Here is an 18,984-nt window from a genome sequence, read left to right as displayed (position 1 = left end):
CCTAAGATTAAATTATCTTTATTGTCACTCCATTATCCAGTTAGCTCATTTTGTGAATGTCATCAACTGAGACCCAGGATCTTTATTTCACATGAACTGCCATCAAGATGGGTCTGCCTTTTCCAATATTTGCAGTGAATTTTTTTGTTTTCATTCCAACCAAATTTGAACTCTTTGTTAAACATTTTCCTGGTGGCTGTGGCTCATTCTTCCAAGCCTCTGAGATCATTTATGCTCTTGGTTTGGCTCTCACAGTTCACACCTGTTGGGTTATTTGCACACTTGATCAGTCTAATCCAGGGATTCTCTATCTGTGGCTTCCAGACCCAGGGATCCAAGACATGGGAGGGTTTCCTAGAATTTCGGCAAGAAAAAAATTACACCTCTATTTTTATTATCCTCTAACATCACTGACTCGATGGACGTGAGTCTGAGTAAACTCCAGGAGATGGTGATGGACAGGGAGGCCTGGCACGCTGCGATTCATGGGGTCGCAAAGAGTTGGACACGACTGAGTGACTGAACTGAACTGAACTGAAACTTAGCATTTCCTCCAAGTGTGACTGAGCAAAAGCCCCAGTATATTAGCAGTACCTGTGACTTGTCACTGATAGACACCATGGCTATTTTCATATCCCACTATAGCTGTAGAAATCTCAGAGTATCATTTATGCTCATTACTTTTTTGAAAATATCAGTAATTATTATACCTGCTGCTAGGTCTTAAGTATTTTTTAAAGCAGCACACATTACTATATCTCTTATTAACATTTTGGTCAACTTTCAATTGCTTTCCTGTTTTATATACATGTAGTCATAGTTGTATATGTGTATATATATTCCATATATGTATGTATATATATATGTAATGTTTTTTAAACAGGTTTTAAAACATAATTCTGAGGAAGAATCAGTAGACCTCTCCAGACTGCCAAAGGGGTCCATGGGTCAGGCCTCCCTCTAGGCCTCCTGCAGACCTCCGTATTCATGTGGGACCTGAGGTCCTACAGGCAAGGGCCTGACTTATGCAGAAACAGAACACTCTGCTGGGCAAAACACATTAGGAAATGGAATAGGGAGAAGAAGGATAAAAGGGGGGAAGGAAGAAAGGAAATGGGTTGCAGGGGAGCAGGAGGCAGATTTTGACGAAACCCCAAGAAGCCCACTCGCAGCTGTGGAAAACTCAACCTTTATTATTACCTGCCTAGTGCAGGGGATTAAAATAGCATTGAGCTAGATCCATATATTAGTGTAAAAATCTGTGTCTCTCCCCCCCAAAAATGTACAAACCCCAAGTGATTATAGAAAAACCAATGTGGCAGCTACGATAGAGATGTCCAACCCCAGGGCCACAGGCCATTGCTCTCTGTTTCCCCCCTAATCCCAATACTTATTCCACAGAAACATACAGGCTTGGAGAAGTTCTAGCTACAACACGGCAGGTGGGAGGTGGGGAGGCGGAAGGGTGGGGGTAGGGATCACTCCGAAGTCCAGTGTTTCAGAGGATGGAGGAGGGAAAGGCCAAAGCTGAGGGCAATTCCAGGAGGAGATACAAGGGAACCCCCTTCTCTCTTTCTTGTCCTCCTCACTTCCCAGATTCTCAGCCAATGGGGTCCAGTGTGTGACGGAGAGAGAGAGGCTGGGGGCAGCAGCCTTCTCTCCAGGTACCAGTGTTGTCCAGTGGGGCCCAGGTGCGCCAGTGGGCCAGGTCCAGTGTCTGCCCTATATCTTCTCCCAGCCTCCCCCAAGGGATGGCTCAAGGAGGTCAGAGAGGATCCCATCCACAGGGCCAGCTGGGTGGGCGGCAGGGGCTTCTAGGAGAGGAGCAGGAAGGAGGCATGAGAGCGTGTCCGGGGAAGGGAGGGCATCAGCTCCCTGGCAGGGCCAGCCCACCTTCGGCCACACTGCCTCTAAGAGGTGAAGGGAGGTCGGGAGGGGGAATGGAGTGGGGGTGCCGTAAGCTCCTCTTGTTTAGTGCACTGGCCTCCCCTGAATCCTCCCCAAGGAGGGCGGCTGGGTGTTGTGAGTCACACTGTGTTGACCGCATCTTCTGCCAGGAACCGATGCAACTGGGAAAACGGTGGTCGCTGCTCAGGCTCCCGGCTCCAGCACCGGAGCATCAGCTCATACAGGCTCAGCGGGCAGGCCGGGGGCCGGGACAGGTATACCTGCATTGTGGCAGCATGGATGAAAGGCAGGCAAATGGTCTTTAGTCCCTAAGATGACAGGCTCTGGGCCTCCCAGCCCCTCAGACCCATCTTCCCTCCGCTCTGCTCTCACCTGCCGGCCCTGGTCCCGGAAGAACTCCCCTGCATTCTCGATGACTTGCTCATCGGTGAGCTGTCCAAAGGGCTGGGCCCTGCAGAGCATCAGCACCTCCCACAAGGTGACCCCAAAGGCCCACACGTCACTGGCGGTCGTGAACTTCCCCTGGAGTGTGGTAAACCAACAGAGGCAGAGAAAGCCATCAGACAACAGAGACCCTCCTGCTCTCCCCACTGGGACCCCATGTCCAGTCAGCATCACCACCCACCACACTCCCTCCCTCCCGCCCCCGACACTCCACCCTCCTTAGCTGGCCCTCTTTCCCACCAAGCCCACTCCTCTCCTCTGGCTTTGCCTTCCTTCTGCTGCTCCAGTCCTCGCCTCACCTCTTCCTGTTTCTATCCATCTTTCTTTCCATTTTCTGGTCCTGATTCCCAGTCTGTCTCTAGCTTCTTTATCTTCCTTTCTCTCTGCTACCCTGACTCCATCTCTCACACTCGATCTTGGCTCCTGGACTGCTTCCCATCACACCATAACTCCTTGTTTCCTCAAGTGCCTTGAAACCTTATAGAACATTAGCCCAAACTTTCACTTTAATGATGAGGAAGACTGCAGTCCAGGGCAGGCAGGTGGACTGAACGAGTTCCCAGAGCTCCGAGTGGCAGTCAGTGCTGCCCCAGCCTCCCCTCCCTGCCCGCCTCTCTAGGGGCCTCTCACCATGAGGATGCACTCCCAGGCCATCCAGCGGATAGGCAGCACCGCCCGGCCCTGCACACGGTAATAGTCCCCAGCGTAGAGGTTCCGGCTCATGCCAAAGTCGGCGATTTTGATGGTGAAATTTTCCCCAACCAGGCAGTTCCTCGTGGCCAAGTCCCGATGCACAAAGTTGAGTGTGGCCAGATAGCGCATGCCCGAGGCGATCTGGGCCGCCACGTGCAGCAGCATCGGGTAGCTGGGTACGGGAGCCGACAACAGAGGGTCATGGGGCAGCCCTAGACTCATGCCCACCTCACAGATTGCTGGGAGATGAAGGAGAGCCCGCTTCCCAGGATTGGGTTCTCCCTCCTCCTGGGGCAGAGATGGAAAGTCCAGGTGGAGGTCCACTCAACCTTTCTCTACACTCACCCGACCCCAAAGAGGCACCATGTTTATTATGCTGCCCAGTCTGCACTCAGGGGCAGAGAGAGAGTGGGGGAGAGAGCGCACAGGGCAGTTCCTGACCTGCACCACCCTCACTCATCATCTCCCGCCTTCCTGCCCCTCAAGTTCCAGATGAACACGGCCACGTGTGTCTCATCCCAGGCCCCCTCCTGGAACCTTACCTGCCTGCCCACCCTGTGCTTCCCCTTTCCTGCTGAGCTGGGGCGAGGGGAGCAGATGAGACCCCCTTATGTGTGTACCTGATGGTGGGCCCCTGGGCCTCCTCCCCATCCCCGGCCCCCTCCGTCGCCTTGTCCTCTAGCTGGTGGGCACTGAGGAACTGGTTGAGGTCGCCGTTCTCCATGTAATCGGTTATCATGCAGAGCGGGTCGTCCTGCACACACACGCCCAGCAGCCGGATGATGTTTGGGTCCTTCAGCCTCGACATGATCTTCACCTCCTTCAGGAAGTCATTCCTGGAGAAGCAGGGAGAAGGTGGCAGGACAGCGAGGGGCTGCCCTGCAGTTTCTAAACTAGCACCCTGCACCCCTGCTCACTAGCCCCCAGCCACTCTCCCCACTGTTCCAGGTTTCCTCTTGATCACTCCTCACTCTTCACCTTCCAGACGCCATCCCTGGTCCTCACCTGGCGTTCTTGGTGGCATCTGGCCGTAGGATCTTGACCGCTACCAACAAAGGGTGTCCCTTGCGCACACTGAGGGGGAAGTCAAGACTGACTAGATCCTGAGGGCTCTCTACCTCACACAGGTGCACCTAGAGGAAGAAGGCGATTTGCTAGGAGCCTCGAGGTTCACCAAGGTGGCAGGGCCCACTGGGACAACACAGCCACCAAGGACAGGCTCCTGGCCAAGGGGAGGCCTGGCTGTGGCATGCAGCCCCAGAGAGAGGCAGACACTGCAGACAGCTGGAGAGGAATCCTACTTACCTCCCCAAACTGGCCCTCGCCAAGCTTCTCCTTGAAGCGGAGTCTCGACCGAGGGAAATCCACTCTGGGGGGCCCATCCCCAGCTGCCCCTGGGGGCAGCGCGGGCACAGCATAGGTGTTGCCCCCGGTGACGCCCTGCAGGGTGACAATGTCAGCCTCGGCATAATGGGGGACGCTGTTCTGGGGAGGTGGGGGCAGAAGCGGGGCACCTGGCTTCTCAGGCTCCATATAGTCCCCACTGCAGGCTGGAGGGGTGAGGGAAAGAAGACAGAAAGAGGCATCAAAAACAGCCCCTGAGAGCCAAGGTTCTCCACATCCCCCACCGCCCAGAGGCCTCATCCCCTGCCTCCCAGGTAGGTGAGAGACGGGGTCTACCCTCCACTTCCTGGTATTCCACCCAGCAGCCTCAAAACAGAGGAGGCGCTGGCATGGGATAAGAGCTGCTACAGAGCTTTCAAGGCAGTGGAAATGGATAAGCAAAGAAGGTCATGAACTCATGTTCTCTAGGGATCCTGGCACAGTCCAGGACCATGAAAAAGTCTTGGCTGAAAGTGGAATTCCTCTACCCACCACTAGAAGGATGGTCCCAGCCATCTGGTGACTCTCCATTTTCCAAAGCCTTGTCCCACTCACCGCCGGCCACTGCCATTCATGTTGCTGGGCTACCCCCTGCTTGCATCCTTTCATCCTCTCTGCCATGGTTACCCAAACCCTCCCTGGCCCAACACACCAAGCTCAGAGACAAGGAGAGACAGGGGCACATGGAGGGAGAGAACAGTGCCTCCCAGCCTGCACAACATGGAGTCTAGAGACAGGAGAGGAAGCAGAGCTGTCCCCGCTTAGCCCTGGGGAAGGGGCGACAAGAAGGCAACACAGGGGAGAGGAGGAGCAGACGGAAGGGAGGGGGCGTGAGCAGAGAGAGGACACATGGGGGAGAGGGCCTCCTTGCAGCTCTAGAGAGGGCAGAGTGAAGGAGGGGTTACAGAGAGGCTGGAGCCACCACCGCATCCTCCTCTGGCTCTGGGAGCTCAAGAGATGGGTGTGACAGGAGGAGGGGAACCGAGCTGAGAACCAGGGAGCTTTCTACTCCTCAGCTCAAGGGGGCGGCCTTAAAAAGGAGCAAGCAGCAGCAGAAGAGTACTATGGGCATAAAAGCTTCCTCCATGGGAGCTCAGGAGAGCAGAAGAGGCCACAGTCGGGAGAGGAGGGAGAGCAAGGTCTGAGGACTTTCCCTGCCCCAGTAGAGGTACCAGGAGCCTGGCAGAGCCTAGGGGTGGAGGGGCTTACCCTGGGTGTTGGTGGGTTTGGCCCAGGCGGGTGTGGGGGGGCCCGGGCCTCGAGGGGGGCGGGCGTAAGTGGCCAGAAGGAGACGGTAGGCTGGATTGGAGAGCAGCAACGCTGTCGGGAGAAGGAGGGGGGGAAACACGGGGAAGGGGTGAGACTCAAGGCTAGACAGAGGGTGGGCGGGGGGAGACAAGGGGGAGGGATGAGACTCAAGGCTAGACAGACAGGGAGACACAGAACAGGGCAAGACTAGGGCTGATGAGACTGAATATACTGAGAGAGACGGTGTAAAACAAGGATTTGGAGAGTGCTGGATAACGGATAGGTGATGGATGGATGAACAGATGACGGGTGGATGGGTAGATGGATGGATGAATATATGTGGATGGATGGAGAGTGAGTGCATGGATAGATGATAAAAGAACAAACAGATGATGAATGGCTAATGAACGGATGATGGATGGACGAATGGATGCATGAGTATATATGGATGGATGGACAAACAGATGGAAAAATGACAGAATGGATATATAAATACAGATAGACGGACAGAATGAACATGGGGAGTCTAGGAGAGGAGAGGAGCCAGAAAGACACAATGAGAAGAGACTGGGGTGTGTGGGCGACACAGTAACAGGATGAGAGCACTGGGAACTGTGGGAAATTCCGGAGGGAAATTATACGGTAGGGACATGAGTAACGTAGAGGGCTGGGACCAGGGACACAGAAATAAGAAAATGAGTTGAAACTGGGAAAGGAAAAGAAAGGAACGGTAAAGGAGAGAGGAAAGGATACACTAGGAAGACAGGCAGAGGATGGAGGTGGGACTGGGAAAAGGCAGGTCTTACCAGAGCTGTTGGGGACACCGGGAGCAGAGTGGGGGGGATTCCCACGAGGCCGCGGCTCCTGATAAGGGGGTGGCTCTCGGGGGCCTGGGCGGTTGTTGATGAGGATGGTATCCCCGGGGACAGAGAGGTGAACCGTCAGCTCCTCTTCTAATACCCTACGCTCGGCCTTGTCATGGGGAACAGGAAATGTTAAGCGCAGCCACTGCTCAGCTGTTTGTTAATTGCTCTACCCATGCGCCCTCCTTCAGTCCTCACTACAGGCCTGTATCGTGTCTACTATTACTCCATCTCACCGGCAAAGAAACAGGCTCCGGTGCATTTAAGTACCACAATGGGGTTCCAACCCAAATCCTACCAGTTCACAACTATCAATTTTAACACGTTATCACCACCACTGGACTCTCGCCCAGAAGATGTGGGCAGGGGTGGGAGTGTGCCCCACTTCTTCCAGTCGCCCCTCTAGCTCCACTCGCCACCTTTTCCCACTGGGCTTCTGCCCCAAGAGGTTGATGTGTGGGCCCCATCAGCAGGCCGGGTCTGGGCTGGCCAGAGAGGGGCCCCAGCAGGAGTTTGGAGAATAGGCAAGAAGTGAGGTCAGGGTGTTTAGCCTCCCAGCCTCGCCCCAAGGGATGGACCCAGGTGAGCTGCCTCCTGGCACCTATGTCCGTTGCCCGTCTCAGGCGCCCTCTCCACACTCCTAGATTCCTCCTGGGTTCCTGTCACTGCCTCTTCCTCTCACCCACAGGCCCAGGGATGGAGGCAGTGCTGCAGTGAGCAGGCCCTAGGAACTGCACTACTTCTGATTTACATACCCCCTGCCCATGTCTCTCGACGTGGGTTCCTTACTAAGCCTCCCTCTAATTATTCTCATCCGACTGCACTCTGTAGTCCCTGCTGGACCCTGAACTAACATGGGAGTCCCACTATCTGCCCCCACATCCCACCCATCCCCCCATTGCCCACCTTGCTGAGAAGCCGGCGCCAGTGCAGCCGCCATAGCATGAGGGCAATGATGAGCAGCAGCAGCAGGATGATGGCCACCAGGCAGCCGATGAGGATGGCGGTCGGGCTCCCCTCGGCCTTGGCCACAGGCTGCTGGCCCCTCGGCTCCAGCTCTGGCGGGGGGAGCACAAGGGTCAGGACCACCGGAGAACCCCCCACCCATGCTGTGGGGGCCCCAGGGACGACTGGTGGCACAGGACCCACACGCCTTTAAGCGGGCCCGAGGGCAGCTCACCCAAGCTGCTGAAGTTTGTGGGAGGGGGGCCGGGTGGCCACCAGGGGGCTGGTGGGAAGGTGCCGCCCAAAGCCAGGGAGGAGTCATTCACAACATCTGGAGAGAAGGGAGAAAAAAGAGGGAGTCAGATAAGGGGGCAACCAAAGGGAGGCCCACATGCATGAGAGCCAAGGAATGACCTGCTGTTTGGTTAGAAGCGGGAGCAGGGCTTCCCTGGTGCCTCAGCAGTAAAGAATCCGCCTGCCATGCAGGAGACCAGGGTTTGATCCCTGGGTCAGGAAGAACCACTGGAGAAGGGAATGGCAACCCACTCCAGTATTCTTGCCTGGGAAATCCCATGGACGGAGGAGCCTGGTGGGCTGCAGCCCACAGGGTCTCAAAAGAGTCAGACACAACTGAACAACTAAACAGGCTGCAGGGCTGATACTCAGTGTAGCAGAAGCCCACTGGGAAGGGGAGTAGGATAGGATCCTGAAGGGTTGTGGCCGTGGTAGGTGTTAACCTTTTAGTTGCTGGATTGTGGGGAGAAGCTGGTGCCAAGAATGACTATTTGGGGTCACTACAGGTTAGCAATCCCAGAAGCCTGGAACTGGGCAGAGACCAGGGGCTTACCGGAAATGAAGGAGATTTCGCTGAAGAGTAGCCAGGGCCCCGCAAAGAGGAAGCGGCATTGCAGGAAGCGGCCCATGCGGCCGCCCAGGGGCACTGACACGGTCCGGGCTCTGGGATCCCCCAGGCTGCCCCCCAGAGCATGGCGCACGGGCTCCCCCTCCCAGGCCATGGCCGGGCCCCTCTTGAAGCGACACTCCACCCCACCGGGCAGGCGGGCTCCCAGCGTGTGCATGTTGTTACAGTGGACCTGGGGGAAAGGGAGGAGGGACACAAGGTCAAGGCCAGGAGAGCCCAAGTGAGCACCCCGGGGTACCCAGCCTGGTCTCAGAGCCCTTCCTAGGAGCTGGCTGCACCCACCTGCATGGCCTGGAAGGCCCTCAGGCAAGGAGAGCCCAAGCAGGCACCCCAGGGAACCCAGCGTGGTCTCAGAGCCTGCCCTGGGAGCTGGCTGCACCCACCTGCATGGCCTGGAAGGCCCTCAGCCGGTCAAACTCAAACTCCATCTCCAGGTAGCCACTGGGGAAGCTGTGGTTGCTCCAGCCCACATAGTCGTAGCCCGGCCAGACTCGTAGCTCCTGGCTCTTCCTAAAGTCATCCAGCCCCACCACACCATCTGCCAGTTGGCCCAGCCCTCCGTACTGCAGCCTGGCAAGCAGGGGGCCGAGGAAGAAGAGATTGGAAGAGAAGAAAGTGTCACCTGTCTGGGTGCTCTACAACCCTGCCTCCCAGTGGTCTGGCTAGCCTGGCCCAGCAACCCCCGACCCCGTCCCAAGCTCACACAGCTCTCTCTTCTCCACACCCCGGGAGGAGGGCGGGGTGGAGCACCTTGCAGTCACATGCTACACGAAGGCTCCGCCTCTAAGGGACACCGCTCAACCCACGATGTGTGTATTTACTGTGACAATTTACAATGGAGCTAAGTGTCTTCGCCTTTTCCTAATTTGCACCAAGTATCACATGAGCTAGTGGTCACCCTGCTACCCCTCAATCCTGGTCCTGTCCCTGGAGGCCCCACCCAAGCCATCCCTCTCTGCAGTTCCGCCCTCTCCCTGCCCAGACAGCTAACCAAACCCCTGCCCCATCCCACCCCGTCCACCCTCCCACCCCAGGCTCCGTGTCCTGCGGGGCCCGCTTCTTTCACCCGCCAACAGTGTGCGTGGTATATCCATCGTAGGTGGAGTCATTGAGGTGCACGGCCTCAGATAAGTACATCGTCTGCCCCACAGGGGCCGTGTAAGACAGGAGTCCATCTGGGGTGGGGGTAGGAGGGGCGTTAGGGGCACAGAACATCTAGCCTCCCTCCCCCACCCGTGTCAGGCCTGGGTGGGTTTCAGACCCCTCTCTCAAGTGCTGCCATAGGCCACTGGCATGGCAGAGGCAATGCTTGCCTGTCCCTTCCTCACTCATAGGGACAGCTTCCCAACAGGAGAGAGGATCCTGGACACCTCGCTTCCCCATCCCCGCTCCCCCATCCCCAGGACAGGAATGAATCCTCGGGGTCTGAACACTCACCCTTCCAGAGGCAGCCATAGAGCTCCACCCGCAGACACACGCTCATGACCCGGTCTGCCCGGGGATAGAAGCGAACCAGTCGGGCCACCATGGGGGGCCCAAGGTCCTTCAGCACCACTCCCCCAGGATCCTCATTACCTAAGATCACCTGTGGGCCAGGACATGGGATAGATGGGAGAAGGAGGCTCCAGATCAGATCTAACTTCCCAGCCACCAGCGGCTTCCTGGCCCAGCCCACAGTGGCCCACAGAGAGACCCACAAAGGGTGGGACCGAGCATCTGGGGCAGTGGAGTATAGCTGGGCCTTCAGTAAGACAAGGGGCTGCAGCAGAGCCCTCTGACACCACTCCCAGCCTGATGGTCTGTCCTGACCTCCAGCGTCAGCTCTCCCATCCCTTCCCTGCCTGGCTCCACTCATCCTGTTGTGCCCGGATTCTACCCAGGCCCTTGCAGCTCTGGACCCCTGCTCTGGCTTCCCTCTTCCTTCATCCCAATCCCTCTGTTCACTCAGCAGCCACTGGCTGAGCACTCACTCTGCACCAGCCAGGCACAGCCTCCAGGGGTGAGCATCCATCCCTCCCCTGTAGGACTGAGAGTCCAGGAGGAGAGACAGCTACACAAGCAAGAGGCAGCAGGAAGTGGGGAGTTGAAAAAGGCTCTCAGGAGATGATATCTTGGGGGAGAACTGAATGGAAGGAGGAAAGCCTGGGCACAGCTGGGGAGGGAGAGCTTTCCAGGCACAGAGACTGGCAAGTGAAGGTGTCTTGAGACTGTGGGGTGAGCCCTAGAGTGTTCCAGGAACAGCAAGAAAACCAGCATGGCCTGTATGAACAGGGAGAGGACTAAGGGGTGTGGACAAGAGCCAGCCTGGGCTGAGCTTCTGCACCCAGGAGGGAGCTCAGCTTTTGTGCTGGCGGGGAGGAAAGCCAGCAGAGGGAGCGAGCCAGGCATGACGAATCTGCTTGGCATTTTCTCAGGCACCCTGGATGTAGCCTCCAGGTGAAAATGACTTCAGGAGAGAAAGAAGCAAGGAGAGCCGTTTGGAGACTACTGCATTCGTCTAAGCAGGGGATGGTGGGGCCTGGCCTGGGGCAGTAGAGATGGAGGTGCTAAGAAATGAGTAGATTTCAGGAAATATCATGGAGGCAGAACAGACTTGGCCTTGCTGATGCTTTAAAGTAGGAGATGGGAAGAAAAGAGGAATCGGGGATAGCATCTTAGCTTACAGTGGTACCATTTCCTGAGTTGGAGAATGCTGGGGGCGGAGCAGGTTTGGGGTGGGAATGGGGATCAAGTTCAGCCTGAGAAGTTTATGGTAAGTTTGAGAAGCCTATTACACATCTAGGTGGGAAGTGGTCAGGTTTGCAGCACTTGATGGAGCTCAGGGGAGATGCCCAGGCTAGAGGGCACACACTGCAGAGTCATTAGTGTACAGCGCACAGCTGGGGCACAGAGGGGACCCAGCCTTCCGGAGCTATCCCCGCCAGCCTCACCTCCTGGCCCCAGCGGTCCCTCCAGTCCATCCAGCGGTGGCCGTCCCGGGAGTAACGCAGTCGGTAGCTGGGAGAGAACTCCTTGCCCAGGCCCCCCGCGTGCCGTCCCTGGGTGCCCACCAGCGCCACAAGGTGCAGCCGCCGCAGGTCCACCTGGAGATACTCCTCCTCCTTGGGGAACACCGGCCCTGCAGGGCACCAGGCGCCATCTCCGTCGCTGCTTTCAAGCCTGGGAGGGGGCAGGAGGTCACAGGGGATGCCTGGCCCTAGGTCTGCCTCTGTCTCCAGCATTTAATCCCCACCCAGACACTTGAAACTAAGGGGGGTAGGGTAGTTTGCCATTGGCATTGGCCCTCTCAGAAGCCTCTTGACTTGGTCAGAGGGCTGGAAGCACAAGCAGCAGCCCCAGGGGTTTCCCTCTGGGACAGCCCCAGGTGTGCCAGGTACCTGCTGTGGCGAGCGGCGGTGGAGTCTGACCAGGAGCTGGAGGCAGAGATGTCACCATCTGGGATGGTCCGGTCCTGCATGCCCAGCGCATAGCGGCACTTGGCTGGGTGAACACAGGCGTATGGAAGGTCAAGGCCACCAACTCAGTCTCCCAAGCCCCATCCATCAGGGACCCAACAGCCAGTCTCCTCACCAGGGTCAAAATGTCCCTTCATGTCAGCATCTCCAGTTGCCACCAAGAGCAGCAGCAGTAGAAATGAAAGGGCCCCTGGGGCCATTGCTCCAGATCCCTTGGGCCTATGGAGGCGGGGGCAGCATCTCTGCAAGAGACATAAGTGGAGGGGAGGTTAGTGTAAGGGCAATCAGGGAGACTGGCTCACGGCCAACAACCCGAGAGACACAGAATGGGCTGCTCTGGGGATAACTGCAGCAAGATGACCACAACAGTCGCTGTTTAACAGCATCAGCGGTATTTTTAGAATGCTCCCCGTGTGCCAGACACAGCGCTAAACCCTGGTTTCCCTCCCCACTTAGGAGACCAGAATTCTCAAACAAGTGGGGGACCCCAGCATCTCCCAATCTCCGTGCCCGCGACAGCCCTGCTGGCCCCTGACCCAGCAGTTTCAGCAACATCTGGGTGCTTGGGCGAAATGCAGACTCTCAGACCCACACAATCAGAATCTGCATTTTAACGCAATCCCCAGGTGACCTGTGCCTGTTACAGCTCAAGGATCCTAGCTCTTCCTCACTGGGCCCCAGGCAGCTTGTCCCACCCCACCCCTGAAAACCATTTCAACTACAACTCCTTATGAACCCAGGTACCTACCCTCCCCAGCCTCAGTCCCAGGCCCAGAGCCAGACCAAACTATCTTGACCTGTCTTCTTCCCAGCAGAGGTCAGCACTCAGTTCTCCAGGCTGTGGAATTCTTTGGGACTCCTAGCGCCACCCCTCCGACCTTTACCCTCTCTGCCATCAGGCCCCAAGCCTCCTATCCCCTCTACCTGCTCTGCTTTCCCTTCCTAAGATCTTGACATCCTATTCCCCCAGTTCCCAGTTTCTGAAGAGGGCTGCCTCAGAAGGAAGAGCCCAGGGCAGAGGGAAAGGCTGAGTTGCCTTGGAGATGAGGGCGGTTCTAAAGACAGGGAAGCCAGGTCACCCCAGGAGGTAGGAGGAGTGGGGGGACACTCCCCCATCCCTTTGTCCTCCTCCAGCTGCTCCCACAATGCTCTAGGGCAGGAATGTAAGAGGCAGCTGAGACCCCACAGCTCCGCTGCAGCAGCAGCTGAGGGGCTACTGAGTTGTGGGGGGACCCAGCTATCAAAGGAGAGCTGGAACCAGAAGCATCACACCTGGTCCATTGAGGGTCGGGGAGCCAACACCCAGAGCAGACTGCTGGAGCCCCAGGCAGGCAGCCTGGCGTTCCTGGGTGCTGTTCTCCACCCCCCACCTCCCCAGGGAACAGCGGGGCCCTTGTTCCCCTGAGTAACCTTCATGCCTACCCCAGATGAGTCATCGCAGCCAGACGGAGCAAGCAAGAGGAGCCTGGGGCAGAGATACAAAGACAGAGGAAAGAAGGCAGGGGGAGACAGGGCGAGAAACACAAAGCAAGAGGTAAACAGAGCAGGCTCCGAAGCGCAGGGCACAGAGCCAAGCAGAGAAATGCACAGAGGCGTCTGGGGCAATCTGTTCTCTGACACCCTGTCACCCCACTTCTCTCCACTGGGTCAGAAGCACCAAGGACAGGCCCAGAAGACCTTTCCCAACCCCATCACAACCAATTACAAGCCAAGGGCTGGAACACTCTGCTGCAAGCCCATCACCCTCTTCTCCCAACCCCCACTGCAGACAATACCCACAGAGCTCTGTACACACACACACATATACACACGTGGTCACTCAAACTTATAGAGCCAGATGTAAACACCGGGGTTAGATGTAGGGTACACGCACACACATACACAAAACTCTGTCTCATAGACTTTCAGAGACAGTCTCATAAATCCATTACACACACAGACATCCCCCCCAACCGCAGGGCAAACGCAGACACTTGTGCACACATCAGCTCCATCCACACCTCTGCATTCTTACAAGTCCACTTAGTGACTAGCCATCCTCCGACCCTGTGAACCTGACATGATGGACACATTCCTATGATCAGAGGACAGTGTGAGACACACACACTTGGGTCCTTGGGCACAGGATCCCAAGAGAACTGGAGCCTACCCACTAATACTCAAGGTGACCATAAGGAAGTCAAGAGACTGGGGAACAGAAGGAAACTTGGGTGGCTGGAGTGACAATAAGAAAAAGCCATTTCTCTACTTTCCCATAGGCTCAGCTTTCACCTGTCTTCACTGTACTACTCAATTCCAGGCACGCCTATGTGCCATCAGCAACAGTGAGTCTGGCTGGGGGTGGAAGTGCTGGAAAGGAATGTCCACCCAGCAGGGGACCTGTAGGGTGAAGGCTGGAAAGGAAGGAGTGTGCCAGACACAGAGCTAACCCCTGGTTTCCCTCCCCACTTAGGAGACCAGAGTAGGGGATGGACACTGAGGATGGTGCTCACTGGGCAATGACAGTATCTCCTGGCAGAACCAACTGACCATCCAGCGTGAATGAGTGCCTGTCGCTGGCAGGTTAGGGTGTCAGGCCCTCTCTCTGCTGGGCTGAGGCCAGGCTGCCCAACTGGGAGCTGGCTGGGTGAGCAGGCTTAACAGTGAGTAGGTGCCCGCAGAGACTGGCCCAGGGGGAGGACAGGCCCACTTCTCCAGAAAGCTTGGAGATGATGGGGGGTGGGGGTGGGGACACCTGTTTTCCTGGGGTGCAGTTCCTTCCAGACTGAGTTAGGGGGTCCTTCCTCAAGACTGGAGCACACTTTCTCGGAGGTCAGGGGTGTCCCCCCTGCCCTCATTTTCAGGCAGTAAGCCAGAGCGCTGGGGAGGCGGGCAGGGACTGACTTAGCAACGCTGGACGACCAAGTCCAGCCAGGGAACGTCCTGCTTCCCGGCCATGCCCTCATCCTTGGGCCACCGCGCGCCCCCGGAGTCCCGGGCCGCCGCCCTCGCCCCTCCCCCCCGCCGGGGTCCTCCCGCCGCTCTCCCTACCTCTCATCGCTCTTCGCCGCAGACCCGGGCGTCCGACCCCGAAGCGGGGCCTCCTCGGCGGCGGCGGCGGCGGCGGGGCGCGGGGAGGGGGAGGCAGAGGGAGCCAAGAGCCGGGAGCGCGAGGCGCCGGCGGGGCTCGGGTGTCGGGAGGCGGCTCCCGCGAGCAGCTGTCGGGGGCCTGTTCCGGGGAGAGGAGCCAGGGCTGGGGCGGCTCGAGCCCAGGCGCCGCCTCCCCCTCCCCGCTCCCCCGCTCCGCCGGCTCTCCGCGCGCCCGGGCCGCGGCCCTCCCTTCCCCCGCCCGGGCCGGACAGTCCCCGCCCGCCGCTCCCACGCCCGGCGCCGCCCTCCCGGCCCCGCGCTCCCCTCCGCCCCGCCACGCCCACCCGCATTCCCCCGCGCGCCGCGGCCTCCCCCAGGTAACCAGCTCGGCGCGCCCACCTCCCTCCACCCGCCCACGGCCCAGCCCCCGGAGCCCCACAAAGGAGGATCGCCGCAAGGAGGGCCAGCTGTGGACCGCTCAGGGCCTCCCACACTCCCTGCCCCCACGACGGGATGGCCCCCCCCTTCCACCTACCCACCCCCCTTTTCTGGGCTCAGTTCCTAGAGAGGGAGGTGAAGGGGAGCAGCCCCAGGGCACAGGGAAGGAGCGCGTTCCCACAGGCCCGGCGCTGCCCGGAGTTTGATTGGGGGAAGGGAGCGGGGCTCACCTGTCCAACCTGGCCTCCTAGACCTACTCTTTTCACATCACCAGCCTCGGCTTCTCTCTGACCGCTCTGAGTCTCCGTTCCTCTACACCCCAGCCCAGCCTGAGAGCCAGCTCCACCTCTCCCAGCCCGTTCCTCGACTTCCACCTTCCAGTCCCTCCCCACAAGCCAGCAAGGCCCTTCCCAGTCTTTCTCAAGGACCCTAGCGTCCAGACTCCGAGGCCCTGGTTCCCCTGGCTACCTGCTCAAAGCCTCTGCGTCCTCCTCAGGGTAGGGCCCCCTCAGGCCCAGGCAGGTGGGTCAGAGGGTCTGATCGCTGGCAAGGACGGGCCTGGACAGGTGAGCAGCGGGGGTGAGGAGGAGGACAGGGAGGCAAAGAGAAAATCACACAGTCAAAAAGGAGCGGTACCGAGAAGCTGGGTGCCAAGAGACTGAGTAAACAGATCCAGTGAGAGAAAGAGCAGAGAGCTGCTGGGTGAGGTGGGCAGGACAGAAGAGCTGTGCGGGGAGGTGTTCCACCCCGCTCAGGGGCTACCGGGGGCCCACCACCTCTCTCCACCCCCCACACCTGCCAATCACCTGCAGGGTAGGGTAGGGCCTCACGCCACTGCAGATCTCTGCCCCATTGCACCTCACAGCAAGTAGACAGAAACTCACCCTACGTGCAGACCCAGACAACAGTCCCAAGAAAGAAACACGACGTCCTGGATAAGTACACAAGGGCACTACCAGGAAGAGACGGGCCCTTGGGAGAGGTGAAGGCACACATGGGCACGTACTCCAACCCCAGGTCAACCCACAAACCTTCGGGAACCCCAACTGCTAAGGGACTCACTAACAGACAGCCCGGTAGAATTGCCTGTCTGTCCCCTCCCACCAAAGCCCCAGGGTTCCCCGGCGTACCTTCCCCCTCCAGAGTCGGCCGCAGGGGAATCTGGGCCCGGAGAGGCCGGGCCGGGGGTGGGGCCCGCCGGGGGTGGGGCCAAGGTTTCCAGAGTAACCTCACCTGGGTGGACTCTAGGCCCCTCCTTCCCGGGGCTGTTGCTCCCGGGAAGCCCCGGGCGGGCAGCCGGGCTGAGCTGCCGCCAGATCCCTCAGGGAAGGGGCCACAGCCCCTCACACCCCAGTGGGATATTCCACACCCCAGGCGCACGCTGACCCTGGCCAGGTGGCATGGTGGTGCCAGACCGAGGAGTCCACTGCAGAGAGTCAAAGAAACCATAGACTCCTGAAACCCTTGCTCCCTCTTGTCCCCAGGAGACATTCCTAGTTGGTGATGCCCACCTCATCCCAGCCCAGAGCTAGAGGAGTGGGAGGGATGCAGGACTGGGGCCCAGTGGAGTCAAGTGACAGCGGAGAGGGGGCTGGAGCCGGCTGGAATGCAAAGCTCTGAGCCGAGACTCTCAGGGGCCAGAGAGGGAAGTCCCTGCCATCCAGGCCCCCAGAGTAGTACCCAGGACCGAGTGTATCCACACACCTAGTGTATCCACACAGCGGTCGGTGGTCCCCAGAGCCCGCCCACATCTCCCGAATCACTCCCAACTCCAGTAGGCCCCCATGTCCTCCTGAGCCCCCAGAGGACCCTCTACCCCTCCTCCCTCCATGTCCTTCCATTCCGGGCTTCCCGCCCCTTCAAGCCAATGGCCTCCTGCTGCCCAGGAAAGAGGAAGAACAGCTGGGGAAAATGTGAGGTGAGGCACGTAGGAGAGAGCAGCTCCAGCCTGCAGACCACCGGGCCACTACAGGGAAGCCCAGCAGGACCAGTGAGAGAGAGGATGGGCCCTCCACACAAGTTGCTGTCCCCTTCCTGGGAGAGGCAGCTGCCTCTGGGACAAGCAGGCTGGGTCAGCAGCTGGGGAGAGAATCCTCTGGGGGGTGGGGGGGCAGGGAGAGGGGGTGGAGAAGGCCCGGAGTGTGAGACAGGCCTTGATGCCACCAAGTCCACTTGGGAAACTGAGGCCTGAGAGGAGGAGGAAGAGAGGATGCAGCACAGGGAGGAAGATGGGACAGAGCTCAGCTGTGGGCAGCCTGGGGGATGGAGAGAGACGAGGCCGCGGCAAGAGAGCTCTGAGAGCAGGGGATAAACTAGGCTGTGGTAGAGGGGAACTGGGGATCGGAGAGAGAAAGGGAGAATGAAGACAGAGGGCGCTCAGCAGAAGATGGGAAGACCAGAGTTTGGGGAGAAGGGCTGGGCAAGCGAGAGAACTGGAGTGGAGGCAGGAAAGGGTGGGAGGGATGCTCAGAGAGGAGGACAGAGAAGAGTATCTCCTCCTCAAAAGGGGAGCAGATACACCAAGGGGAAAAGAGGAGGCTGGAACCCAGAGATGGGAGAAGAGGAAGACCGAAGCATAGGGATTGAAAGGAAGGAACCTGGGAGAAGAGAAGAGTAAGGGGCTGAAATGGGAAGGGAAAACTAAGGGACAGACTAGGGGGACAGGGGCCCCAATTCCAAAGGTTGAAGCGAATCTGCCTTCGGGTGTCAGGGCACGAGGGTCCCAGAACTCCCCTTGGAAACAGCCTAGCCCTAGCCCATCTGCCACACCTCGGCCCCAACTCTGTTCCCCATCCTTTCCCTCCTCCCCACCCCGTGGGCTCGGCTGCACTCCCCTCCTCCCACCACACCTCCAGCCTGGACCGCCCGGTCCCTCCCTGAGAGGGGAGGGCCCAGCGGCAGTCCCCCTCCTGCCCTCCCGGTTGGGCTCTGGCTTCCTCCCTCTCACCTCCAGCTCAAGGTTCTCCTGGGTTGCAGTCCCCCCCGTCTCAGGGCTTTGGGGTTCCGGCTCTGGGGCTGCCAAGGCCGCCTGGCTTTGTCCGCCCATCCGGAGCCCCAGGAGCAGCTGCCCGGGCCAGCTGCGGCCGGCTTCGATGTGACCATGGCAACGCAGCCCGCTCCCCTCGCCGAGCCTCCCAGCCCCCGCAGAGAGGGAGGGAGCAGCCAGGCCAGGGAGAAAGGGAGGGGAGGCCGAGGACTGTGGACCGCAGGGACCACAGACAAAGACCCCAGACAAAGGGAGGCGAAGGGAGGCCTCGAGGCAGCGAGGGAGAAAGCAGCGGCAGCAGCCTGAGGCTGAGAGGCAACAGGCATTAGTTCCTGCTGAGCGGGGAGAATCCAGGAGGACAAACGGACAGGAGGTGGGAGAAGAGATTAACAGTGGTCCTTCGGAGGCCTCCTTCTGGGTCCCTAGCAATTCATTTCCTTCCCTCAGGAATTCTCTCTTCCCTTCTGGGGAGAACAAGAATACCAGCATCCTAGCTGGCTACCCCCAAAGTATTATACGGTGAGTGGCTCCCGCCAGTTACACCAAAGCATAAGAAGCACCCAGGCCCTATAGGCACACTCAAGTTTTCAAGAACAAGCCCACTTTCAGATATTCTGACCGGTCATCTTT

At 58.6% G+C, this 18,984-nt stretch overlaps 1 protein-coding gene across 11 annotated transcripts; it reads right to left on the bottom strand.

The window, feature by feature from the left end:
- On the bottom strand, positions 1,174-18,443 carry DDR1 (discoidin domain receptor tyrosine kinase 1). 11 transcript variants are annotated; one of them, XM_018038865.1, is made up of 20 exons: positions 16,499-16,514; positions 15,837-15,926; positions 14,892-15,069; positions 11,977-12,103; positions 11,784-11,886; positions 11,337-11,565; positions 9,844-9,991; positions 9,473-9,581; positions 8,790-8,976; positions 8,332-8,578; positions 7,720-7,815; positions 7,446-7,597; positions 6,483-6,648; positions 5,638-5,748; positions 4,351-4,595; positions 4,051-4,178; positions 3,666-3,881; positions 2,983-3,217; positions 2,281-2,430; positions 1,174-2,168 (listed from the first exon to the last, which is right to left on the bottom strand). In XM_018038865.1, the coding sequence occupies exons 4-20, from the start codon at positions 12,059-12,061 to the stop codon at positions 2,028-2,030; spliced, it is 2,748 nt and encodes a 915-aa protein (XP_017894354.1). In that variant the 5' UTR covers positions 12,062-12,103; positions 14,892-15,069; positions 15,837-15,926; positions 16,499-16,514; the 3' UTR covers positions 1,174-2,027. The 11 variants fall into 11 exon arrangements, with proteins under 11 accessions (XP_017894354.1, XP_017894353.1, XP_017894352.1 ...); XM_018038864.1 differs by lacking the exon at positions 16,499-16,514 and adding an exon at positions 16,253-16,478; XM_018038863.1 differs by lacking the exon at positions 16,499-16,514 and adding an exon at positions 16,175-16,470.

The sequence above is a fragment of the Capra hircus genome, chromosome 23 (assembly GCF_001704415.2).
Source record: "Capra hircus breed San Clemente chromosome 23, ASM170441v1, whole genome shotgun sequence".
In the NCBI taxonomy this organism is placed as follows: Eukaryota; Metazoa; Chordata; class Mammalia; order Artiodactyla; family Bovidae; genus Capra; species Capra hircus.
The sequence above is the reverse complement of the archived record's forward strand: the minus strand, read 5'-3'. Positions and strand labels throughout refer to the sequence as shown.